The sequence below is a fragment of the Ochotona princeps genome, chromosome 2, assembly GCF_030435755.1.
Source record: "Ochotona princeps isolate mOchPri1 chromosome 2, mOchPri1.hap1, whole genome shotgun sequence".
Taxonomy (NCBI): Eukaryota; Metazoa; Chordata; class Mammalia; order Lagomorpha; family Ochotonidae; genus Ochotona; species Ochotona princeps.
The window spans coordinates 25819500-25845990 of NC_080833.1; the positions used below are offsets into that span (position 1 = coordinate 25819500).

Sequence of the window (26491 nt, forward strand, 5' to 3'; positions counted from 1 at the left end):
AGAGCAGAGACAAAGATCTTCCATTCAATGACTCACTCCCCAAGTGGTCACAATGGCCGGAACTGCGCCAACCCAAAGCCAGGAGCCAGGAGATCCTCTGGGTCTCCCACATGGGTGCAGGGTTCAAGGCCTTGGGCTGTCCTCGACTGCTTTCCCTGGCCACAGCCAGAGCTGGATGGGAAGTGGGGCCGCCGGGATTAGAACTGGTACCCAGATAAGATCCCAGCGCATTCAAGGTGAGGATAGTAGCTACTAGGCTATCACATCAGGACCTTGGTCACACTTTCAAGTGGGTGGCACAAGCATTGCCCACCCATTTCCTAAGTGGTTAAGGGACTACCAATGGGGGGCATCATACCTGTAGGTTCCAGCCCAACAAAGTGGGGTCAAGGAATGCTTAAAATCGCAGGACCCTTCCAAAGACCCCTTTGGCGTCTCTCCGTTTTTTCGAGAAGCACCCTGCCTCCCAGATTTCTCTTGAGAGGTGCTCTCCCCTTGTCTCTTCTTTTCGTGCACATAAGCCTTTCTGTTTATTTCCTGGATTTTTTATTTCAATATCAAGCTGAAGAAAGTACCTACCAGGTTTTTCTGGCAAAAGTTGAAGAAGGCGAAAACTCAATCCACTTGTGGCCTTTGGAGGTGGAGCCTCTGAGAACTGAGGAGGTTGGGTTCGTGGTTGGCATGGTGCTCCTGTGATTGAATCGTGGCTTCCTGGGGGAGACACACCATGCCTGCTTCTGCCCTGTGATGCTGGGCGCTGCCTCAGGACTCCGCCAGCAGGACCATCACAGAAGCTGAACTTACAGGACTGCCTGGCCTCGGACCCAGAACCTCCACATCACGACCCCCCACACACACACATTAAACCTCTTTTTGTCTTTTCTCTCTAAAGATCTGTGTGTTTTTATTGGAAAGGCAGATCTACAGAGAGAAGGAGATTTTCTCTGGGGGTTCACTCCCCAAAAGAAGATGGTCCACAATGACCAGAGATGAGCCAAACCAAAACCAGGAGTAAGGAGCTTCTTACAGGTCTCCCATGTAGGAGCAAGGTCATCTCCCAGGGCACAAGCAGGGAGCTGGATGAGAACTGGAGCAGCTGGGAAACAAACCAGCACCCACATGGGATCCCAGCACTTGGAGGTAGAGGACTAGTGAGTTGAGCCACCATGCTGGCCCCAACCTCCTTCTTTCTTAAGCAGCTTGTTTGAGGTATTTTATTGCAGGCATGAGAAGCAGAGGAATACATCCGTGCATAGCTTTTCCAATTCCATGTTTCTCATGGATGTTCTTTAAAAATCTGTTTATTTGAACAGCAGAGTTACAGGAGGGAGACAGAGAAACAGAAAAAGTGACCTTCCATCCACTGGTTCATATCAAAATGGCTGCCAGGGCCAGAGCAGGTAAGAAGCCAGGAGTCAGGAGCTTCTTCCAGGTCTCCCCCATGGGTGCAGGGGCCAAAGCACTTAGGCCATTGTCCACTGCTTTTCCAGATGCATTGGGTAGAGCAGCCAGGAGTGGACCTGGGATGCATGCGCCACAGGCAGCAGCTTTACTTGCTATGCCACCTGGTTTCCTTCCATGAACTTTCTGAGTGTCCCCATGTTTATTGATGGATTCTGCACTCAGACCAAAATCCTTGCCTGTGTGTGTCTCCCTTCATGTTTGTTCATCCTCCTGAGTGGCCTTCTCACTTGGGGAGTGAATCATCGGATGGAAGATCTTTCTCTCTGTCTCTCCTTTTCTCTGTGTATCTGACTTTGCAATAAAAATAAATAAATCCTTTAAAAAAAGAAAGAACTACAGAAGCCATTCACCTATACGCTGAATATGTAGAGTAGAATTGTCTAGGACAATGGGGAATCAGTCAGCCAATCCGTAGGTGCTACAGGCTGGGGTTGGACACGACTAAGGCCAACCCTGCATTCAAGAGCTCTCCAATTGCAGTCGGGACACAGCATCCAAAATGTGAGGACAGAAGCATGCTTGCAGGAGGAGCCTCAACCCAGTCAGGAAAACCAGGAGAAGCTCCCTAAAGGCACCCACAGGGAGCCAAACCCTGAGCAGTCTGGGTTCAAACCCTGGCTCTGCTAATCTCATACAAGCTATTTACGCTCTTGGTTCTAGAAAAAAAAAATAACAGTAATGGTGCACATGACCCAGGTGTGAAATCACGTGAAGGTATAAAGCATTTGGTATAAGACTTCACACACTATGTCTTCCCGACTTAATCTCCCTTCTGGAAAGCCCGATTCCCATGGATGGCATCACATGCACTGACCCGGAAACCTGGCCATACCTTCCAGGCCCAGCACTGCTCACAGAACTGCCCAGACCCAGCTATGGCGCATCAGCCTCCTGGCATTGAGATGTGTCTCCTTGCCTTCTCATTGCTCACTCGGTCCATTTCCATTGCTTCGGCCAGCCAAGGCCACTTTCAGAAACTTAAAGCTATGCAGTAAGTCTCCACCTCTCTCCTCCTTGGGTTTCTTCTGGCCCCTTGGCCTCATGTCTCCCATCATGCAACGCAGAGGCCCTCCCACGCCTTGCCCAGGCTGCTCCCCTGGCTTGACATGAATGTTCTTCCTTCTCTTCAACTGCAAAATGCTCATGCATCGTGCAAGGCCCAGGTAGAAAGCTTCCATGAACTCCCGGTGCGGAGACTGGAGTATACTCCTCTTCCCCCAAAACTCACCATGCCATTGAACTGCCATTGTAGCAACACTGAGAGGCGAGACCATGAAGAGGATATGAGGCCACCTGAGCATTCCACGAGGCCTCGGTGCCTCCATAAACAGGGTGAGCCTCACCACCTCTCAACCTTTTCCATCCTCCCAACTTTGCCAGGTGATGAGGCAGCAAAAAGGCCCTCGCCAGATGCTGGAGGGGCACCTTGACCTTGGACTCCTCAACCATGAGCCAGCACATTTCTACTCATGATGAATCGCCCAGTCTGTGGTTTTGTTTTCCAGCCCAAAAGGGATTAAGGCACCAGGCACCAGAGGTCTTTTCCTCACCCCTCTGGGAAGGCAAGTCTCCCTTGGTAACCCAACTTTCCATGTGCTGTGGCTACAGCACACTGACAGCATCGAGTGCACAAAGATGGAGCTCATTTCTCATTTATCCCTGGGGCTCAGCAACGCCAAAGGAGACACCCTCTCCCCCTCGAGCTGCAGACATGGCGCCAGTAGCAGAGCAGCTACAGGGTCACAGGTTTCCAGGTTACCTGGAAGACCTGGCCCCACTTCTAAGCAAAGACATAGGCCTACAGAGGGAGAAAATCTACACAGAGGACTATACTCAGACTCGGCCAGTTCCAGGCTTTGGGATCTGGGGTCAGTTGTTTTTCTCCAAGCGTCCATTTCCTCATCTGTGTAGAGGTTGATAAACAACACCTGCTCCATAGGATAGCGTCTAGCTCAAGCCTTGTCCTACTTTCAGAGAAACAGCCTCAGAGGTCGAGCGGCCCAGCCAAGGACTCCCTTGGCAGGTGTATGGGAAATAGACAAATGAGCATTTTTTAGTGAGAATCAACGGATAGCCATCCAAGCTAAGTGTTCCCAAACCCGGCGGCTCATCAGAGCCACCTGGAATACTGGTCAAAGACTCACTCAAGGGCACAGGCCATTCACGCCGTCTCGGACCAGCTCCAAGCTGGTTGTTGGTTTTAGAAATTCGGGGCACGTGGGAGTCCTTGCATTTTCCAGTGGGCTAATTTGAGTGCCCCTTGTTCCTCAACCATCTCCCAAACCAACCTGTAAAATGTTGGTGCCATATGGGTGGGGGGCTCCCACGGCCCTTAGGCCCCAGGCCCACCCATCTCAGCAGGACCCAGAAGCTGAGCCATCCCATCTCTGTGCCCCTCCCATGCCTCCTTCTCCCCCAGGCCTCTGCACAGCTGTTTCCTGCTCTCAAAGCACTGGTCCCAGCCCTGCTTCCCCCTCCGCCAAACCCCAGCGGCTAATAATACAGTCATCTTCCTGGCACTCACCCTTGTGTCTTAACTGCTTGTTTATCTGTCTCTTTTCCTCCTAAGACCAGAAACAAACACATCTCGTTCACGGCCATCTCCATGGTGCCCGATGGCAATAAACATGTGCTGAAGAAGTGAATGAGAAGGTCTGGCCGAGTCAGCAGGGACAGCATCCTCTTCTGCCTCAGGGAACAGACATAACTGCCATGTGTGTGGGGGGCGTGGGGGGCTTCCTGCTACCCACCCCTTTCTGGGCATCGCCTCTTATCAGAGCATGGGACTTTGCACACGTCACTTAGCCTGCCCCAAGCCTCAGGCCAGCACCTTGGACAGGTGAGGTCCATGCGTGCCCAGCATCCAGCCCTCGCCTGGCCAGCCCTGCACATTTGGTTAACTTTGTACCATAACGACTCTGGGGGTTCCGTGGCCTTCCCAGGGCAGCCTGTTCTTTGACCCTCCATGCCCTAGCCCCACCTTCCACCCCTGCAGGGTCCCGCACAGGATTGCACCAGAAGACGCGGTAGCATTGAACTCCAGTGGGACTTTCTGTGGGTTTCCGATCATGAAGGACTGGAACAGAACGTGGTGCGTTCTGGGAAAGGGAAACCAGTATCTGCTTAACCTGTAACGGTACTCCGTTTATTTGCCCACATACCCTGGTGTTCCAGTACTCCCCCCGCCTCAGTGGGCACATCCCTGAAGGACTGCAGGGCAGAAGGGGAGGGGGGAGAGGTCCACCCCTGCTCACCCCTCCAAGAAGGCGGGGGGGGGGGAGGGACTTCCCTGTGGCCACCAGAGGGTTCAATTCCCTCTCCCACATTTCTGCCCTTTCCACACCTCCAGCAAGCCCCGCCTCCTCTCCTGCCCCTTTCCCCTCTAATCCAGCACACTCACTGTCCCCCACCCCCGGGACAGCAGGGGCAGGGACACAGATGGCCTCTTGTGGAGAGAGCAGCAGGGCTCAAGTGCAGTTCTGCCGTTTTATTTTTCCTGGGATACTCAAGGGGAATGTGGGAACAGCCACAGGTGTGGTGAAGGGAAGCCCCCATTCTCCCATCCCCAGCCGCTGGGAAAGAGGAGCTGCCCAGGTGCCCTGGTCCTGGGGTTGGTCCAGCCACTGTGGTCCCTGGGCCCGGTGGGCTGAGTGAGGGCTGAGAGGGGAGCCCTGGGAGGGTGGGGCGGGCTCCTAGGTGCGGGGCGGGGAGGGGAGGGTGGTCGGGAGTCTTCATAAAAAGCCACGAAGCTTGGTCCCCACGAAGCCCAGCCCCGCGGGGTGGGAGAAGGGAGAGGTGGGGAATCGCAGAGCCCAGATGGGGGACCCGGCCCGGCCTGGCCCGTGTGGGGGGGAATGGGGGTGGAAGGAAGGGGGAATAATGGCAGAGATGGTGCCCAAGGGGAGGAGGTGGGGAGGAAGCGGAGGACCAGGAGAAAGTGGGTCCATGTGGGGAGCGCAGGGCGGAGAGGCGCGGCCCCCAGCCCAGCCCGGGCGCCTTCGCGTGGGCTCGGGAAGGTTTAAAAAAAAAAAAAACCCACGAGAGCGCTCGGGCTGCAGGGCCGGGGCGTGTGGAGCCGGCGCGGCGGGCGCGCGGGGCGGCCCGGTTCACAGTGACCTCGACGCTGGGTGTACAGTACGGGTAGAAAACCGCGGGCCGGGCCGGGCCGGGCGGGCTGGGCCGGTCACAGCCTGGTCTGGGCCTCAGGGATGTAGATCTCGATGCTGTCCGCGCTCTCAGTGGCCGAGCTGTGGCGGAAGGAGGCGGCGCGCTTGGCCGCCAGGAGCCGCTTGCGCGCTTCCTGCCGCTGCCGGTCCACGGAGTCCAGGGAGCGCTCCTTCACCGGCACGCCCCGGCCCCGCGAGGGCTTCTTTGGTATGGGCGGAGGGACCTTCTTCTCCTCCTGTGGGGAGGGGGCGGCCGCTGAGGCGATGGGTGTGGGGGGGTACCCCTCTCCCTTCCCTCACACCCCCCCCAGGGGAGGACCTGAGGGCGCCCAGTGTTCCTGTCTGACAAGGTCAACAGCTCTTCTTGGGGACGGGTTAAGAGTCCCCCTGGTGGAGCGTTCTCAGCCGCTTGCCTCACAAAACCCTGCTCTGGGTCCCCTGGGACCAGGCATGGCCAAGTCTGGAGGTCCTGGAGGCCAAGGAGACCAAGTGAGACCCTGCCCTTTGTGCCCAAGCCCGAGCTGAGGGCAGCGTGTCTTTCTGGAAGGTCTAGTCCTGCTCCTTTTCTCAGGCAGGGATGCCCACCAGGGCCAGGCAGCCAGCAGTGACCAGCAGGGTTGGGTCATTGTGGGAGAGGAGGCTGGCACCTCTCCTGTTCTCTCTACACGTGGGCAGGGTGGAACACCTGGCCTCTGGGCTTGAAGGGACACTGCTAAGCACACACCTTAGGTTCTAGGAGTTTCCAGCTGTTGGCCTTGAGTTGCTGTAGCTCCAGGAACTTGAGGGTCACATCTTCTATGGAGAGCTGCAGGAGGTCCCAGAAACCCGCCAGGTCCTGGAAGGTGGGCACGGGGAACGCGGTGGGGTCCTGTAGAGAAGGCAGAGGATGGGGGTAGGGGGAGCAGAGGCGGCCAATCAGGACAGGTCAAAGCACCCTCTTCACTGCCCCCATCTGGAAGCTTGGCCAGCGGGGTAGGGAGGCACCCAGGTCTTTCTCTCAGGGGCACCATGCTGGCAGTCTCCCTTCACTGTGAGGTCTCCTGCCGGGTGCACACACCTGGGGTTCTGCTGTCACAGGTACTCACCATGCTCTGCTGACACAGCCGGAAGAACTGCTGAACCTTCTGGGACAAGAGTAGCTGTGTGCTGCCCACGGCGCTGCGGATCTTCTCCAGGACTGGAGAGTAAACGACAATGCAGGGAGGGGAATGAGGCCCTGGCCTGCCCCCCGGCCCCCCACTCTCTCCAGGAAGCATGCTGGAGGGGACCTGGGCGCTGAACTCACGTCCAGCCCAGGCTCCAGTTGCTGTCCCCCATCTGCAGTCCCCGGGCAGGCTGTATCCTTCCTCCCTGCAGCCTCCATGTATAAAAGCCTCATTCTCCTACATCCGTGCTAGAGAACAGAGGGGACCCAGCCCAGCCCAGCCCCCAGCCTTGTCTGGGACACCCAGTGACTAAACCTTGTTACTCATGAGTATGTGACTCCATGCCTTGTTAACAATTACAAAGAGTGGACTGGCGCTGTGGCATAGTAAGTGAAACCTCTGCCTGTGGCGCTGACGTCCCATGGGGGTACCAGTTCAAGTCCTGGCTGCTCCATTTTCTACTCATCCCCCTGCTTATGGTCTGGGAAAACAGCAGAGGATGGCTGTTTTCCAGACCAACAACCCCTGCACCCATGTGGGAGACCCAGAGGAAGCTCCAGGCTCCTGGTTTCAGATAGGCTCAGCTCTGGCCATTGTGGCCACTTGGGGAGTGAACCAGCAGATGGAAGATCTCTTCATGTCTCCTCCCACTGTAACTCAGCCTTTCCCTTTTTTTTTTTTTAAGAACTCCTAAGAGGTTATATGCACATGACACTGTCTTCTTGGAAACCATCCCATGAACTTGTGTCTCCCCTAAGACTAGATTAACAGCAAAGGGCCATGGCCACTTCTGTGCAGCTCTGTCTCCTTAACCAGACCTCGGACCCTTATGTGACACTGTCAGCAACCCCCTATGCCCTAAGGCCACCTGCATCAGCCTGGCTCCTCACCCCAGTCCGAGCTATGCTTCTTTCTTCCTGAATCCCCTTGTCCTGATGGACCTGAAGACTTGCATGGAGCCACCATCTCCTACAGGCCCCAGCCCTTTGGCATGGTCAGTGCCCCCAGGCCAGAGTCCTGGCCTCTGAAGCTTCTCCCTGCCCCTTTCCAGGAGTTTCCAGCAAGCCCTGCTTCCAGGTTCCAGTGCCAAGGGACCGGACACGCAAGGCAGCACACATGTGGGGCCTGCCAGTGGGTGGTAGCCTCGCCCCAGCCCCCTGGGCACAGAAGGCCAGTGCCTGTCCTCCCCACCCTGGTCTTCCCCACATCCCCGGGCCCACTCACTCTCTTCTGGCAGCTCATAGTCCTCCGCCTCGCGCTCCATCTGCTGGCACCACTGCTCCAGCTTCTCCACCTCAGCCCGCAGCATCTTGATGAACCACTCGCCATCCCGGGGGCAAGGGGACGCACGGCCTGAGTCAGGGAGGCTGCGGGATCCGCGCTCCATCCAGGAGTCGCGGCGGCCGGCCCCAGGGCCAGGGGCAGGGGCAGGGGTCGGGCCCTGGGACCCATCGGCAGCAGGGGGCTCATAGGACAGTGGGAAGCCCTCGCGGTAGGCCCACTGGCCCTGCGTGTGGACCGTGCGGAAGACTGAGTAGGTCGGCGCCCGGGGCCCAGGCTGCGGCTCCGAGGCGTGCCTCTGGAAGGAGCGTCCAAACTGCAGGGCCTTGTCTTCGGTGGCCACGGCGGCCAGGCCAGCCAGACCCTCCAGCTCCAGGTCCGCCTGCACGCCGGCTGTCACGCTGTTGGAGCGCTTGAACCTCGCTCGCCTAGGAGGACAAGAGGACCCTGTCATGGCACCTCCAACCCAGGCAAGCTGTGCAGGAGTCAGGGAAGGAAACCAGGAAGGTGATGGACAGCAATCCAGGCTCTTGAAATCGATTGGGTTTTGCAGCTAATGAGTACTGCACACCCACCTTTTGCAAAGCCAGTCCTCTAGGGACGGAAGCTGGTGCGCATCGGTCCAAGCTGAGACCAAAGTGCTGGAGCAGCACCCTACAGAAGCTCAACAGTAGAGAAGTGACTAGAGGGGCCCAGAGAGGACCCCTGCAGTGACTGTTTCCCATCAAATGCATTAGTATTGTGTCTGTATAGGTTCACACCCACTCTTCCAGCTGTCTTCAGCCCAACCCAGAGACCAAGCTGATGGTAGTCAGCCAACTGCGAAGCAGCAGGGCCAGGAGGTGGGCCCAGGACTGCCCAGCTCCACAGCAAAACCCTTCGCACAGCACCGGCTGCTAGAAATATCACCGAGAAGCGAGGCCTGGCAGCCGCTGGGGGTGGAGTGGGCCTGCGGTTAGGAGGACCTGTTCCCCAGGGATCCCGACAGCTCAGCCCAGGGCCCAGCCAGAGCCAGCAGGCCGGTGCCAGTAGAGCCAAATTAAGTTGTTGGCAGGCATGACACAAGGCCTGGAAATTTCTTGTCTTGAAGTTAATAATATGCAAATCCTATGCAAAACAGAAAGTCAATTGGCCTTGTTCATTTTATTCCCCCTCCCCGGAGTTCAGACCCAGAGCTCCTTGATGTGGAAGACGCCTGTGGCCCCCTAAGATGCATGAGGCTGAGGCCGGACAATACCCTAAGCAGCATGGGCAAGGGATGTAGAGAGTGGGGGAGGAACACAAGTTCAAGGCCTGGAAATTCAAGGTCCACAAAAGAAAGGCTCACATGTTCTGGGCTCCCTCCACCTCCTCTCTGTCAACACACAGAGGGCTTGTCGAGTGGCTCTGGGGCCTTCCCAGGGGACTCTCCCAACCCCCGAAGCTTCAGTCTTCTTTCTGCTGCCCAGGCCTTCTCTCTCTGCCTGCCTGCCTGCCAGCTTCCCTCCAGCTGGCGGGCTGCCTGCTGGGAGCCTGTTGCTATAGAAACCAGGCCCAGAAGGATGCTGCAGGACCCAGGAAAGAGAGATGCACTCATGTGCAATCTCCAACAAGCCCAGTGTCCCCACCCCCCACTCCCACCCGGAGAGAGAGAGGAAGCAAGAGAACATGGCCTCGTGGCCTCCCACACGCTCCTCGCCTTGGTGCATGCCCAGCTAGGCACCCGCACGATCGTCTGCCCAGACTGCGGACCTGGTCTCCTCTCTGCCACCTCAGGCTCCACTCAGGACAGGGCAAAGGATGAGCACTGGGCTAGGAGGCTGACCTGCCTTCTCACGCTGACTGTGTCACTGTGTGCCTTTGGGAAGTCTTCCATCTAGGCCATCTCATGGGAAGGTGTATGATATATAATCATCTCTATCATGTATTTTAAATCTCTGCATGAAGATCTAAAAATACACATGGATATAAAATTATAGGAACTAATGGCCAAGGTAGCTCCTTCTCTCTAAAATCATCCTTCATGCCTGTTAAGACACCGGGCCCAACAATCCCTCTCACATTTACGCGAGACTGGAATAGATTTCCTAAAGCCAAACCTCTGCCAAGTCGTTCCCTGCTCTAAACCCTTCCATAGCTCCCCGCGGCCAACCAGATAAGGCTCGAGTGTCCTTTGCCAGCGTTTACCTGGCCCTTATCTCCCCCACATTCTCCTTGTTCCCCAAAGACACCTGGTACCTTGTCTGCTATGGTGTTACTCCCTTCCACTTCCTGCACAAGTCCCTCCTCCTCCTCAGTAAACCTCCTTACCACTCCAGCTACTCCTCAGGCAGTCTCCCCACATCCAGAGGGCAGCCCTGCAGCCCACACAATCCCAGAGTGCTCTCTGTGGAGCCTCCCGTGTGTCCACCCACAAGGAGAGACCCCACCAGGGCTCCCCACAGAAGTTCCCAGGCCTCTGAGTACCGTTAGTTAGTCTTTGGCTCCTCCAGGGCCCCGGCAGCTGCAAAGTTCATCTCCCACAAAAGTGTTAGGGAAGAGCTGTCACCCCCGCTTGCTCCCCTGTTACCCTACTACTCAAGGGTCTGTCCCTTGGCACCACTGGGTTTTCTGCCTTCCACCAGTCCAAAGGGAAGACCCATGGTTCACCATGGTTCTCAAGTCCCTGCCTGGACACATTCTCTCACTGTGTCTGCCTCAGGAAGGTTGGAGAAGTCGAGAAGCTTATGAGATTACTGGGAGCACAGTCCTTAGCACTGCTTCCAGCCAAGGACCAGAGATTTACACAACACAAGCAGGAGTCAGTCAGCCTTGAGTAAGTGGTATTTTTGAAACTGGCAGTGTGGGCCAAGGTCACGGAAGAAAGAAGCAACAGAGCACCAAAGAGCCAATACCTTGGGGGAGAGAGGCATGTTAGAGGCTGGATGGAGACAGCAAGGAAGAAGCCAGGAGGAAGAGGAAGAAAACCAGAAGACAGGGAGACGAGGGTCACAGGAAGGAATGAGCAGCTGCTGTGGGAAACGCAGCTGGAAGAGAATGAGAGCTGCCCACTGCCTGGCAACCTGTGCAAGACGTGCCCAGAGCCAGAGGAGGTGAGGAGGCGTGGTGGAATGTAGAGGAAGACGCAGGCGCAGTGGGTGACCAGGCGGTGATGAAGACAGGTTGTCTCCAAAGAGCTTGGCGGAGAAGGATGTGAACGGCTATGCGAGGGGCACGTGGGTTGGGACAGTCATCACAAGCACAATGCTAGCCACACAGGCCCACGTCCTCAGCTCCCCCGTGAACACATTTCCTGCCTGGCGGCAGGAGAGCTGCAGGTGGTGCGACTTAGGAGCCTGGCATGATGAGTGGCTGGGCTATCCAGGTGCATTCTCAGGCGTAAGCAAAGGAGGCAGGAGAGGCCTGGGGATGGGGGTGATGGGACCTTCCACTGTTGGCTGTGGCACAGAAGCTGGCCTACACTAGGGGGTGCACACAGAGTCTCCCAGAGCCCCCCAGGAAGGATGCACCCCACGGGCACCCAGAGAATCTGGGCTCAGCCTGGTAATCTTTGGAAATGCAGGCTTCTTGGCCCTGAGGGTGGCGATGTGCTATGGCAGGAACAGGAAACCAACACGACCTGAAATGCAATGAGGCGGAGAACAGAGACCCGCAGGCCCAGGCAGCAGCTGTTAGGAAGATACACAGTGATGACCGATGTCCTCCATGCTGAGCACTGTGCTCAGTCGTCACAAACAAGCCCTGTAGGTGACACTGTCACCCCTCAGTATAGATGAGAATGTTGAGACTTTGAGGGGTTTAAAGTGGCTTACTCAAACTGAAGTCGTTACCAAGTTCATGAGGAGCATGAACCTTTTAGATCATGGCCCCCACAGGACACAGGGCAGGGAAGGAGATTCCAGCAAGTTGAGTGTTGGTATTGGAGCAGAGAGGGGTCTTGCCAGATGACCGCAACTGTCCCAGGGACATGGGTGGGGAGGTTGGCTGCTCAAGACTAGGGGCTGCTGAGGGGAGGCCTAAGAATGCCTTGAAGGGCACCGGCAGGTCTCGGTGGTTAAGCCCAGATCCTCAGGGGCCAGGTTATACCTGGGTTCAAATCCTGGCTCATGGGCTTGTTCCTTAGTTCCTTGTCATCAGTGAAGAAGACGAGGAGCCTGAGCTGCTGAGATGGCCATGGGTAATATCCACAAAGACCTCAGAACGGCACCTGTCTTGCCACTGTGCTCGCGATTACAGGGAAGTGGGCAAGTCTGCAGTTCCCACTGAAAAGAAAGGGACCCGGATCAAGGGGATAATGGGAACGCAGCTCCGAGAACCCAGCTTGGGCATCGCCGCCATTCATTACGATGATTGCTGTTGATCGTTTCCATCTGTTCTCCTGCAGCACTCAGCACAAAACCTCTTTTATCCTCCATATCACATTGTGTGGTGGTTAGTTATTTGCATATCTGTCTCCCTCGCTAAATAGGGCAGTTGCTCACACACCAGCATTGGCTGCGTGGTTGGTGGGTCGCTTGCTGGAAGGGAGAATGGTAGAGACTAATAATTATATCCCCCAACAGTCATTCTCCCTTTCTTCCTTAGTAACAGAATCCCACAATTTGAAGCTGGATGCATAGCTGCTTTGGAAAAAGATTCTTCCTCCAGTCCCCCTTATAATTAAGGGTAGCCAAGTGGCTATGCTGTAGCCCAGAGGACAGAAGCAGAAATGGCATGTGCAATTTCAGAGAGGAGAGAGCGTGTCTATTCCTTCCCCCTCCCAGAAGAACAGAGTGCAGACATGCTGGCTGGACCTCAGGCAGCCACCTTGGAGTGTGAGACAGAAGCAAGGATCCAGAGTAGAAGAGTAAGAAGATGGGAGAGCTCATGTCTTGATCCTATGGAGCACCCATAAGCCCCTGATGGCCCCTCTCTGGATTTCCAAGCAAGAAAGAAACCTCCATCATAATTAAGTCACTGCCACAGGAGAGGTTTTCTGTAACTCACCACCTAATAGTGACTGATGAACTTCCTGGGTGGTAAAGCCCAAGGCTCAGTTGTCTGCTTGGTTTGGGGTTTGGCAGCGCTGGCTGTGGTCTAAACTCATGGCTGTAAACCCAGGATAGAAACTGGCTCCAGCTGTGAGCACTCACGGATGTGTTTGTTAACCGTTCTCTCCCGGCGTTTTCTCCCCTTGCCACAAGGCTGCGGAGGCTCCTCCCGTTGAGTTCTTCAAGGTGATCGTGACTAAATCCTGACCTTCCGGAAATCATCATGACCATCTCTATCTTCATGGGACTAGTTGCTACTCTAACTCCAGGGCTAGCACAAGAGCCCTTGGAAAGAACCTGGATTATCCCAAGGGACACGGTGTCCAAGGCAGGCTCAGGCTGCAGAAATTGTCAGAAGTTCTGCCAGGAGTATTTGGCAGCAGGCGCCGGGGGCAAGGAGGGAGAAGGGCAGTGACATTTCAGCAAGGCAGAGCCACGGTATGGGTGTCTGCGGAAGCTGCTCTGTGAGACAGAAGCCGAGAGCTTCAGCAAAGCCAGGCTGGGGCAGGTCTTCGAGTCCGCCTGGGGGCTATGGTGGTGATGCTACAAAGGGGCTAGGGTGGGAGATTCCCAAGGAACTCTGGTTCAGTCAGGAACCATTCTGGTGTTAAAAGCTGAGGAAGGGAGACGGGGCAAGACCCCTGGTTGATCACAAGCCCCTCACTGCTTTCACTGGACTCTTTTTGGAACACAACTTCATTGAAGCGGGAAGCTACCTGTCCAGAGGTCATGGGCTCATGGTTCAGCACGCACTGTGCAAGGACCCAAAGCCACACGTGAGCATAATGTTAACGAGGAGACAGGCAAGTCTTCCAACACAGTTCTCCCAGTGGCCCTGGGGAGCCACGAGAGAGTCCAGGCAGGGACGTCAGATCAAACACAGGATTCTCATCGAAAGCTGTGTTTCAGATAAATAGCAGATTTTTTTTTTTCTGAAGTCTGTCCCAAATATTACCTGGAACATCTTGTACTGACATCTATTCATTATGTATATGATAGTCAAATTGCACTGGACATCCTGGTGGTACGTGTGCGTGTGTATGTGGGTTTCGGTGGTAGCTTTATTTCTATTTTTGTTAAATCTAGGATTTAACATAAGGTTTTAGTGGGAGGGAAGATGCAGGAGGATAGTCCTGGTTAGAGAGAGCTGGAGGCAGAAATCAAAGGACCCCAGGCCCAGTCTTCTAACATGAGGCAAGCATATTTGATGTCCTCCTTTCTTCTGGCTCAGAGGAAGGATGCCTAGGGCAGAGGCTGGCATATGCTTCTTAAGTACACCCCCTCTCACCCCAGGCCCTTAGCATGTACCACTCCTTCTACTTGGAACACTTCTCTTCCATTTCAAGAGATTTCTGCTCATTCTTCCACTCCCCACCCAAATGTCACTTCCCTGGGGGAGGCCGTGCCTGACAGACAAGGTCAAAGCCCCCCACTGTACAGACTGACTGACGGTGCATGTAAATCCCCTTTGTGGCACCCGGCACAGCCACAAACGCGCACAGCAGATCCGGTTTGTGTGATAGCGACACCTCCGGAGCAGGAGCTGCGCCTCCCACTGCTCCTCTTCGCAGCCTGAGTCAGAACAGAGCCTGACAAATCACAGGGGGTCCGAGAAGTATCCAGGAACAAATGAATCTGGGGTTGGGGGCAGGGGCACAGTGGGGATGGAACTGAAGGAGCACCATCACCACCCCCAGTCCTGCACAATGAACTGTAAGCCAAGTCATCACAGATGCCAGGCAATGGGAAGGAATCCCAGGTTAACTCCCAGTGTGAGGTCCAGCAAGTCTAAACTCTTAACCCGGGAGGTCAGCAGGGAACGCCCCAGAAGACAACAATTTTTAAAACCAAAGAAAACAGACAGAAACTAATACTGGACTCAGAGAGACAGAAGTCCAGGCAGAAGAGTCCAGGAAAATGGTGTGGCAGTGGGCAGGGGGTCAGCCTGGATGTTTGCCCAGCAAGGCTGCTGGGCTGCATGGCTTGCTTTTAATGTGCCAGTTGGGGCATGGCGTGTGGTGAGTCAGACTTAAAGTGCCAGGGACAGAAGGGACAGCAAGGACCGTGCAGGTGCATAACTAAGGATGCCTTCAGCAGACGAGCAAGGGAGCCTGGCCAGAGAGATGGGCCAGATGCCCCCCTTGCCCACCTGTCACTCCCTCTGAATTCCCAGTATGATCTCCTGTCCCAGGCAATGTGCTCCTTCAGACATTCCGCACCATCCCCCCGCCTTGGCCCATCCCCACCAAGACCTCGTTGGTCTTACATGACAGCCCCACGTGCTCTGCCCGCCCCTGCACTTCCAAACGCTTTTTAAACTAGTCCACCATCACCTTGTGTCTGCTGCTAGCAGCCCAGAGCAGACAACTGATCAATGCAGCAGATGGAATCACCTTAGCAGGCTCCCACCCACGCCCCAAACACACAGAAAGGCTGGATGGAATAAGACCCAAAAGGTGTTTTAGCTTAGAAACCGGAAGGAGAGATCCTCAGATAGCAGGGAAAAAAAAAAAAAAAGAATGGCAAAGCTTGAGCAGTGAGTATGTGTCTAAGCCAAGTGAGTCACGGGAACGTGGGGCCAGACATACGCTAGAGGCTGGAGGGGAAGGCGGGCTGGGAAGGGCAGGAGAGACCCCAGGCCCGCACATCACAGGGAGCTGGAAGGAGATCCCGTGCATTAGGCTGGCAGTCTGCTGGAAACCTGGATGAGGAAAAGCTTGCGCCAGGAATGCAGGAATGTGTCTTGGAAGGAGGAGGCTGGGAAGTGGGAATACTGAGGCTGCTTTCTGTGTGGGTGTGGGTTCAAATGAGTACTCCCAGCGAAACACAGAGAGCCCAAGCTGAGACACAGCCTTGAGTGCCAGCCCCAGGCTGCAGCCATACTGCAGGGGCAAGGAAACTAAAACCACGAGGAAGGAGTAGGCAGGAGTAAATAACAACCAACACGCTGATTGTTCAGGCATGTTTGTAAATCTGAGCTATTAAAACACAAAGGATCTCACAACAACGGATTTAACAGAGCCCCTCAAAGAGGACCAATCAAAGTACAAGATAAATATAGCATGGAAGAGGGTGTGGGCATCGGTCCTAGTGGTTATGCCACAGCTCAGCCCATGTCAGAGTGCCTGGGTTCAAGTACTGCCTCTTTTTTAAGGCTTTTTTTTTTTTTTTTATTAGAAAGGCAGATATACAGAGAGGAGGAGAGACAGAGAGGAAGATCTTCCATCTGCTGATTCACTCCCCAAGTGGCCACAATGGCCGGTGCTATGCCAATCTGAAGCCAGGAGCCTCCTCCAGATCTCCCACACAGGTGCGGGGGTCCCAAGGCTTTGGGCTCTCCTCACCTGCTTTCCCAGGCCACAAGCAGGGAGCTGGATGGGAAGTGGAGCTGCTGGGATTAGAACTGGTGCCCATATGGGATCTCGGTGCATTTAAGGCGAGGACTTTAGCCACTAAGTTATCACGCTGGGCCCAAGTCCTGGCTCTTGATTCCAGCTTCCTGCTCACACATACCCTGGGAGCTAGCAGGTAATGCCTCAAGAAGCTGGGTCCCTGCCACCCAGTGGGAGACCTGGAGGGAGGGCCCAGCTCTTGGCTTCAGCCCTGCTCAGCCTTGGCTGTCTTAGGCGTCTAAATTGGATGAGAGATCTCTCCACTTCTCAAAATCAATAAAACTGGGAACAGTCCAAGGCTCTTGTTTTATATTAAGAGATGCAGAAATACTAACTTTAGACTTTATTAGAAAAATATTAAGTACAATCTTAAAATTTTTAGGAAAAGTCACTTCTAAAATGTGAACTTCCAAAACAGTAAAGAGAAAAAGAGAAATAAATTTGATTAGTTCAACAAAACGACAAAGAAAAGGCAGATAAAATAAAAAATTTTAAAAGTCTTTGCCTTGCATGTGCCAGGATCCCATATGGATGCCAGTTCATATCCCAGCTGTTCCACTCCCCCCACTTCCCTTCCAGCTCCCTGCCTGTGGCCTGGGAAAGCAGATGATGGAGGCCCAACATCTTGGGACCCTGCACCCATGTGGGAGACCCAGAGGGAGCTCCTGATTCCTGGCTTCAACTTGGCTCAGCTCTGGCCATTGTGGCCACTTGGGGAGTGAACCAGCAGACAGAAGATCTTTCTTTGTCTTTCTTTCTCTCTATAAATCTGACTTTCCAATAAATAATTCTTAAAAAAAAAAAAGATCATTGGGCAGTAGCGTAACGGCTAAAGCCCTTGCCTTACATGCATCAGGATCCCATATGGGCGCTGGTTCATATCCCAGTTGCTCCACTTCCCGTGCTTGCAGCCTGGGAAAGCAAAGACAGCACAAGGTCTTGGGATTCTGCACCCGCGTGGGGACCCAGGAGAATCTCCTGGCTTTGGATTAGCTTGGCTCTGGCCAATACGGCTGCTTGGGGAGTGAATCAGCAGACGGAAGATCTTTCTGTCTCTGTTTTCTTTGTAAATCCGACTTTCTAATAAAACAGTAAACCTTTAAAAAATAAAATAGAATGAGATCATGAAAGTCAGTCCAAATAAATAATCAACATACATAAATAAATATGTCTATTAAGTTTTTGCTACCTATCATTTTGAAGCAACAACTCTACAATGTAAGCAGACAAGAAAGTTGAAAATAAAGGGATGGGACAGGCATTCGGGCCCTGCGGGAAAGCCACGGCCTGACACTCTGGTATCCCACATGGGTGTCCATTCAAGTCCGGCTGCTTCGCTTTCGATCCAGCTCCCTGCCAATGTGCCCCAGAAAGCAACAGAAGTTGGCTGCAGCACTTGGGCCCAGTCACACATGTGGGAAACCCAGATGAAGCTCCAGGCTTCGGACTGGCCCAGCCCTGGCTGTTGTGGCCTTCTGAGGAGTAAATTGGAGCACGGAGAATCACTCTCTTTCTCTGCCTCACCCTCTGTAATCCTCACTTCCAAATAAACAGATAAAATCTCCAAAAAAGAAAAGAGCAGGAAAAAATAATGGAAAATGAACCAAGAGGAAACAGCCAGAGCAAGGAAATCAGGCCAAAGAAGAAAAGAAAGTCACCTATTTAATGCTGAAAGACGACATACAACAATCACAAGCTTGAATGCTTTTAAACAACACTGTCAGACTAGGGTAAAATACAGTTATCAGGAAAATGACACAGCCCTCCCCTCTTGGATGAAGGAAACTTCCACAAATTCTAAGGAATCAATGTCACAGAAGTTGCTACCACACAGGGCAACTTCAAAAATCACTCATGAGCAGTGGTCACGTCATGCCAGACCTGCCGTCATCTCGTGCTGGAATGCCTGGGTTCCAGTATCAGCTCCAGCCCGGATTCCTGCATCCTTAACAACCTGGGAGGCAGCAGACCACGCCTACAGCCCGTGGTCCCCATCATCCGCATGGGAGACCCAGATTGAGTTTCTGGTTCCTGGTTTTGACCCGGGCTAGCCCCAGCTGTGTGGGCATTTGGGGAGTGAACCAACACATGGGATCTCTCTCTCTGCCTTTCAAACAATAACATAAAAGGAAGTAATTTTTAAAAGAAAGAAACCAGGAATAAAGAGGCAGCCACCCCTTGTGCTATACTCTCTGTACCCTCACAAAATGCATCTGGAAAACAAACAGACAAACCGAAAGAAGCCTGAACAACTTAATTTCTTATTAAAAAGAAAATAACCGGGCATGGTGCGATGGCGTAGCAGCTAAACCCTTGCCTTACAACCCATATGGGATCCCATATGTGGGTGCCGGTTCATGTCCCAGCTGCTCCACTTCCCTTTTGGCTCCCTGCTTGTGACCTGGGAAAGCAACCGAGGACAACCCAAAGCCTTGGGACCCTGCACCCGTGTGGGAGAGCCCGGAGAAGCTCCTGGCTTCGGATTAGCTCAGCTCCAGCCATAGTGGCCACTTATGGAGTAAACCAGCGGATGGAAGATCTTCCTCTCTGTCTCTCCTTCTCTTTGTAAATCTGCCTTTCCAGTAAGAAATAAAGTTTGAAAAAGAAGAGAAAAGAAAGGAAAGGAAAGAAAGGAAATCAAGGCCAGCATAATCCATGGCTTGTGAAGTGGGCATCCCAAATCACGGTGCCAATTTGAGTCCAGGCTGCTCTGTTTCTGATCTAGCTCCCTGCTAATGTTCCTGGGAAGGCAGCAAAGGATGGCCCAAGTATTGGGTCCCTGCTACCATGTGGGAGACAAGGATAGAGTTCAGCTCGGTCCAGCCCTAGCTGTTGTGGTCACTTACAGAGTGAGCCAGCAGATGCAACACCTTTTTGCTCTGTCGCTCTTGTAAAGAAATAAATATTTAAAAATTAAAAGAAAATTATCATGAAAGCTATTGATGACACATTGAAAATGTTACATCTCCGAACCTGTGAGAGGCCGTTTGCGCAGTAAGGCTGGAAGAGAGCCGACAGCCCAAAAAGGCACTGGCTAGACAATAAGGTACACCAGCTGGTTTCCTGGAGGCAGTGAGGAAAGAGACATGATAGAAGACAAAATAACAACAGTGCAGTAACTGAGGAAAGGAAACACTACAGACTGCCCACCAACACCAAAAGCTGGCATGTCAAAAGGCTAATACAACATAATTTTTAAAGTTAGTTTTTAAAAGGCTGATGAAGTAGACCTAGTGCTGTGGCTTAATTGGCTAATTCTCCACCTCCAAGTGCCAGAATCTCATATGAGCCTTAGTTTGTGTTCTGGCTACTCTACTTCTCATCCAGCTCCCTGCTTGTAGCCTGAGAAAGCAGCGGAGGATGGCCCAAAGCCTTGGATAACTGCAGATGTGGGAGACCCCGAAGAAGTTCCTGGCTCCTGGCTTCAGATCCACTCAGCTCTGGCCACTGCAGTCTTCTGGGGAGTGAACCAGCAGATGGAAGATCTTTCTCTCTGACTCTTCTCTCCATAAATCTGTCTTTCCAACAAAAGTGCAAGTGAGGTATAAAAAAAAGGCTAATACAGCATAATTTCAAAAATCCGTTTACTAATTCATAAACTTCAGGCAAGGTTGATCCTGAAAGAACAGTAAGATATCAACCCAAGGTATTAGGAATGAAAAGGCAGATACAATCCACCAACACAATAAACATTTATATAAGTATAATAATATCAAGAGAAAGAGTATTTTGTGCCAAAAATTTTGAAGTCTGTCAACTTTCATAAAATGGTCTGCTTTTTAGAAAACAGAATTCTACAAAACTGACTCAAGGAGAAAATAAGACCGGAATAGATTAATAGCCACAAAAGAAACTAGCTGACGTTTTAAAAGCTTGTTCTGTTCCCAAAAGGCGTCCAGCTCCGGGTAGTTTCATAGTCTACCAAACATCAAGTAGTAGATAACTCTTACTTCATATAAATTGTTCCACAGAACAGAAACACAGAGAAAGCTACTAAATTCCTTTTAGGAGTTTAGCATAACCTTAATCCCTGATCAGAATAATGAGAATAAAGTTGTAGGTCAAAATCACTTATGACCATAAACATAAAAATCTTAAAGTGATAACTGGAAAAAAAAAACCCTAGCAATGTGAATATAAAAATAAAATAAAACTGGGACAAAAGCTGCTACAGTCCTTCAAGTCTCGGTCTTTAGCCATAAGAACACTGCGTGTTAGCACTTGGTGTCCTTGCTAAGACCTCACCCCCCAGCCTCCCTTGCAGCTAGGCGTCACCAAGTGATAAGGTTCGAATCTGCTGGAGGTGAAAGTGATGTGTGGGACTTCCAAGAAGTTGTGTTGTTGTTGTTGTCGTTGTTTTTGTTTTATTAAAGACAGCATCCCAGCATCCTTCTTCCCTGACTCCTTTCCACTGCTCAGAATGCACACATGACAGGTGGGTACTTGAACTTGGGTTCGTTGACTACACAGTGACATACCAAGTGTAGAACAGCACAACAGAAGGAAGCAGGTCCTGACACAGCACTTTCTATATTCTGGCTGGCTCCTTCCTCAGTCTCGAAAGGTCGAGAAACAATTTTCTACCTGCTGGTTCACTACCCAAGTGCTCACAAGAGCCAGGACTCGGCCAGGCTGAAGCCAGGAGTTCCATCTGGGCCCCTCCTCTGGGTGGCAGGGATGCTCTGCTCTCCCCAAGAGTGCATTCGCAGAAGGCTGGGCTGGAGAAGGAAGCAGGACTCCATCACAGGCATATGAAATAGCACGGAAGTATCCTGAGCAGCACCCTAACAGCTGTGCCAAATGACCACCCTGATGTTACTTTAAGCGAGAGAGAAATAGAAGAATCGCTTGCTTGTGACACTATTGATGCCCTGTTACAGCCAAATTCAATCCAAACTGATAATGCTATCGAGCAGGGCTTATCTCAGCACTGAAAGAACACGCTGACGTGAAAAGTCACATTAGAGATGGGAGGAGAAAATCTACGATCACCTAAGTAAATTTCGAGAAAGGATTCCATAACGTTCCACTCGAATTTTCTACTTAAAAAAATAAAAATAAAAATAAGAACCCTTAGCCACCAAGGAATACGAGGGAATTTTCTCAGCCTTTAACAAATGGTACCTGTCGAAATTTACAGCCAACACTGCCATTGAGAAGCAGAGGTACTAAAGCCGGGAACCGGATCAGCGGGCTGCTTCTCTGAAGGGAACCCGAAGTCCTATTCAGTGCGTTACTGGAAGAATTTCAAAACGCAGGCTTCAAAGAAATATTCTCATGTGCCAAAAACTAACTGACTACATAGAAAACCCATCATGATTTTCAGAGAAGCTATGAGACCTGACAGGAGAGAGTAGCAAAGTTGCTATACATATATAGTCAATACACAAAAACCTAATTACGTTCCCATGTTTGAGCACTGCCCAGTTATAAAATGTGATGGAATCAAAGGACCCCAATCACTACTGTCACCATGCTTCTGGATCACAAAAGATGCCTTCTCTCCACTGGGACTTTCTCCCCATTCATCCCCTGCTTAGCAGCTCTGACCTTTCATACAGTCAGGTCACCAGCTACTCATTACTTCCGGCTCTTTATGCGTGGCCCCCGGAACTCTCCACTCCACACAAGCCACTCCAGCCACTCCGGCTCCCACTGTTCGTCCATCTCTTTGCGCCCCCAGCACCTCTACATCGGCTATTCCCCATTTATCACCTGAGTGTGCCTAGTCAACGCTCCAGAGTCCACTTAACCTAAATAAGGGCCCCTTCTCTCTTATCTCCTCTGGCTATAGCCCAGCCGTAATTGGCAATAACATCCCACTACATGTTATATCATAATGTATAATTCTATTTTTCATTCGGGGATGATTTATTCCTTGCTTCCATTTCCCTCTAGACCGTAGCTCCTAAGGAAGGGAAGAGTCGCGTCTTCGATGTTTCCTCCTTCGCGGAACCCAGTGCATGGGCACCATCCCAGGACGAGATCAGTGACTGAAAGAGCCTGCTGACTGAGCAAGAGCCCAGGCTGCACTGCCTGCCACACTCTGCCAGGATTTGGGCTTGGGAGGAGGGTCTCTCTGGAGGAGGAGCTTGAGGGAGTGGGTGGGGACAGGTGGGCTTGGGTTCTCAGGTCCATAGGACAGCAGCAGGCTCCAGGAACAGTGGCAGGATCAGAGCTGCTTCTGCCCAGGACCCCACCTCCTCTTCCAAGAACTTGTGTTGTGGATTTTTGCCAGATGAGCTGGCAATCGCATGCTCCTTGTCTGTCATCGCTGTGGCATCCTAACAGTCTGGCAGAGAGCCGCTTTAGAAGAGATGGGGACGACTGGGGTGGGCTTCATGCCAGCCCCAAGGACAGCCTTTACAGCCTCAGGAGTGTGGGAAGCTTCTGGGAGCAGGAGTGGAGAGAAATGGTGAACCCCACAAAAAACCCCAAAAAGATCTGATCCAGGACACACTCGCAAGACATCCGCAAGGGGTTCCCAGGAAGTGCTGCAGGGGAGGGGGAACTGTTTGGGGGATGGACGTCCAACCACAGCCACTTAGAAAAAAGCTATGAGACACTGCAACCAAGATTCCAGCTTCCTGCCCCCGTGGATGTGGTCTGGACAACTCTGATGAGCAGAAAACCCTCCCAGTCAGCTCTCTCAAATTTCCGGGATGGACAGCACTATACCCCAGAGGGCTGCTAGGCCAACATGGCATGGCCACCTGGTCATCAGACAAACTGTCTCCTCATGAGCAGCTGGCAGCAGACGACTCTTTTCCTGAGGAGCCCACAGTGTTAATTCTTCCACTGAAAATTAAGGCAGCCGTGTTTCAAAGGCCACCTCATGTCAGAGTAGTGGCTGCTGGTTAATGCTACCATCTCGAAGACACTGCAGACTCAGGCGTATAATAGGGACCCCCAACTGGTTAAATGATTGTGGGAGCCAAGTGAGGAGGAGCGCTCTATCTGCCAGGGGCTGGGGAGAGGCAATCTTCCTGTTTGTTTCTTTCTGAGCTCATATACTCGCACACCACAGGACATAACGAGGGACTGGCAGAACCCTGTCATCCCAGGAAGGGACGAGGGCTGGAGGTGCTGGAGGACTGCTCGGCGCCTACGGCTACCTCTCCTTACCTGTGCCTCCACCCACGCCCCCTCCCTTCCCACACAGTTTGCCTCTGCACACCTGAGACCAGCTGCTCTGACTATTCCAGGAGAGGCCACCCTCCCCTCCCCTCCGACACATCACTACCACCACATGAGAGCATGCATGTGGAGGTTGGGGAAAGTGTGTAACCCTCTCTCCTCTCCTCCCCCGCACCGAAGGCAGCCGGAGGCACCCTCACCACCACCTACCGCTTGTCCTCTTCCACCTGCACGCCTATGGAGTGGAACTCTCTTCGGCTCCTGTTTTCTGTGTCCGAGTCTGAGATAGTCTCCACCTGGTGGCAAGCGGGCAGGAGTCAGTGGCTGTGGCTGCCCAAAGGATACAAGCTCTTCCCAGGGAGGAAGACCAGCAACAAGCCAGCAGAAAAACCCTTAGAAGTAATCTGCCTAGACAGAGGCCTCAAGGTGGCAACCAGTGGGCACCCCCTCTGCACTGGCGGGCAGGAGAAATATATGGGAGTGAGGGGGTGCACAAAAAAAGTGGGCTGGGGCTGTCTGGAGAATTCTGTCTACAACCAAGGCCAGGCCAAGCTAAGAAAAGGGTTTGTATGTTCAGAAGGTCCGTGGGTTCCCCTCTACCCATCCACAACTTGCCAAAGCCTTGCACCCTTCTGGTCCAGCCGTACCTGCACCCCAATGGACGGCCGCCACTTCCGCTGCCGAGCCAGGCTCCTCAGCTCCTCCCTTCCAGGGATGGTCTTGATGATGAGCGTGGGGGGCTTGGGGCTGGCCCGGGGTGGAACCGGTGCCAACTCGAGGGTGCGCACGCCCATGGCAGGACCGTCCAGCCCATCGGCGGAGCTGCAGCGCCGGGCGGGGCCCTCGGCCGCGGTGAAGCTCTCATGGGCCGAGTCGGTGCTGCTCTGGGCGGTGATGGAGATGCGGGGCGGGGCCTGGCTTCCCAGCGGGATGGGGGGCGGGGCCTTTCTGAAGTTGAAGGCTGGCAAAAGGTAGGGAGAGCGCAAGTGAGAAACGTGGTCCTGGGCAAGGGGTCTGGGGCCCAACTCACAGCACAAACAGTATCATGAGGCCTAGCAGCCACGTGCTGCTGTGCCCCGGCCCAGGAGTTTTCTCCCACTGGAAGTCTGGTCCCTGGAAGCCATGAATGCCCCAGGCTAGGGTCTCCCCGTCACCCCCACCCGGGGTTGGGTCTGAGGCAGACTGTGCATACTCACAGGAGCCGGGCCTCCCTGAGACAGAGGCAGGGGCGGCAAGGAGGGGCAGGCAGTCGTCGTCTTGGGAACAGCCGGCCTGGATGGCCCGGAGGTAGCTGTGGCTCCGCATGCGAAAGCAGCCCGGCAGGTCCAGGGCATCCACGGCCTGGGACTCAAGCTCTCCGAACACGGAGCCGCACACGGCCTCCAGCTGCTGGTTCAATTCGTCGCTGAGCTGGAGGGCAGGGAGAGGACGGTCAGTGAGGAACTGCCAGAGGCTGGCGGTCATCGCGGGGTACGCCCTGTGTTAGGAAACATCTGGACCAGTGGTGACTGTGCCTCTGTTTTATGAAACCTTCATTCTGCAAAGCAAGTTTGCAGTGGCCAACACTTGTGCCCTGCATGCAACTCAGGCCTGCGTTGGAGCCTGGCCCTTCCTTGAAATACCCCCACGTCCATCCCACCTCTGTTGGCTCTGGTCTGGCAGCACCCCAGGCCCTAGACCACCACGTCCTCCATCCTAGAGCCTCACCTGTCTCTCCCTGCATCCACCAGCTAGGGGGTGCAAGCAAAACCTGGATGACCTATCACCCACTATGACACTGCCAGAGAGCAGCGTATAGAGACAGAGCAAGTCACAGGACAAAACTCAGTGGATGGAACATCAACGATTCACCTACAAGTGTTCCCAGCCTTCCCCATTTTCTGCCCACTACCCAGGGCTCTGACATGGGCGTCACCCTCTGAGGTGCCCCACTGCTGCACGAGGCGCCTGGGTTTTGCTGTTGTTGTTGTTTTAAGATTTATTTTCATTGGAAAGGTAGATTTACAGAGCAGAGACAGAAAGATCTTTTATCTGCAGGTTCACTCTCCAAATGGCTGCAACGGCCAGAGCTAAGCCTATCCAAAGCTAGGAATCAGAAGCTTCTTCCAGGTCCCTTACACAGGTTCAGGGTCCCAAGGCCATAGGCTATTCTCTGCTGCTTTTCCACACCACAAGCAGAGAGCTGGATGGGAAGCAGAGCAGCCAGGACACGAACCGCTGCCCATATGGGATCCTGGCACTTGGAGGTGGAGGATTAGCCACTGAGCCATTGTGCTAGCCCCTTGTTTTTCTTTTAATATTGCATGGTATAGCATTCATGGTATTAAAAGTGAAGCAAGTGAGAAAAAAGCAAAACAAGACTGTTGCTCATCGCTTGTCGGCCTTTTGGCTAATATCAAGTGAAGAATGTTGTTCATGAACTGTGCTGTGCACCACCACCTAACATGAAATAGACCATATTTAAGTATCGTCAATATGGCGGCTTGGTTCACCGTATCTCAAGAAATTCACAGCAAAGGGAAAACAAAGGTAGGACAAGGCAGTGCCAGAGCACTGCACCCAGAGACCTGCAAAGTGTTCAAGGTGGGTATATGTTTAGCCCTGAAGGTCTGCACAGCCAAAACCCAGGGGAGCACAGCCCGAGGGGTGCTTGCCGTGGAGTGGGGCTCACCTGGATTCAAGTGCTGGCTCTGCTGGTGTGGCCTAGGGAAAGCTGAAAGTTTTGGGAGCTCCATTTGCTCACCTGTCAGATGGGAGTCATAAGGGCTGTCTCTGCAGGACTACTGAGGAAACTCAAGGTAAACTGTGACATGCTCGGTGAGGGTTCGGCACCTAGGAAACCCTCCGTGGCATGTCAAACCCTCAGGGCCCACCTGGCCAGCACAGACCAAGTGCTC

At 53.2% G+C, this 26491-nt stretch overlaps 1 protein-coding gene across 1 annotated transcript in view; it reads right to left on the bottom strand.

Annotated features, from left to right (window-relative positions):
* Positions 1-4936: 4936 nt before the first annotated feature.
* DLGAP3 (DLG associated protein 3) overlaps positions 4937-26491 on the bottom strand; it is a 59600-nt gene continuing 38045 nt past the window's right edge. Inside the window, exons 6-12 of the mRNA XM_058678641.1 lie at positions 24791-25004; positions 24242-24555; positions 23805-23890; positions 8000-8484; positions 6716-6807; positions 6355-6498; positions 4937-5866 (exon numbers count right to left, since the gene is read on the bottom strand). Coding sequence (XP_058534624.1) covers positions 5648-5866; positions 6355-6498; positions 6716-6807; positions 8000-8484; positions 23805-23890; positions 24242-24555; positions 24791-25004 — 1554 coding nt within the window. The 3' untranslated portion in view covers positions 4937-5647. The remainder of the gene's footprint in view (positions 5867-6354; positions 6499-6715; positions 6808-7999; positions 8485-23804; positions 23891-24241; positions 24556-24790; positions 25005-26491) is intronic.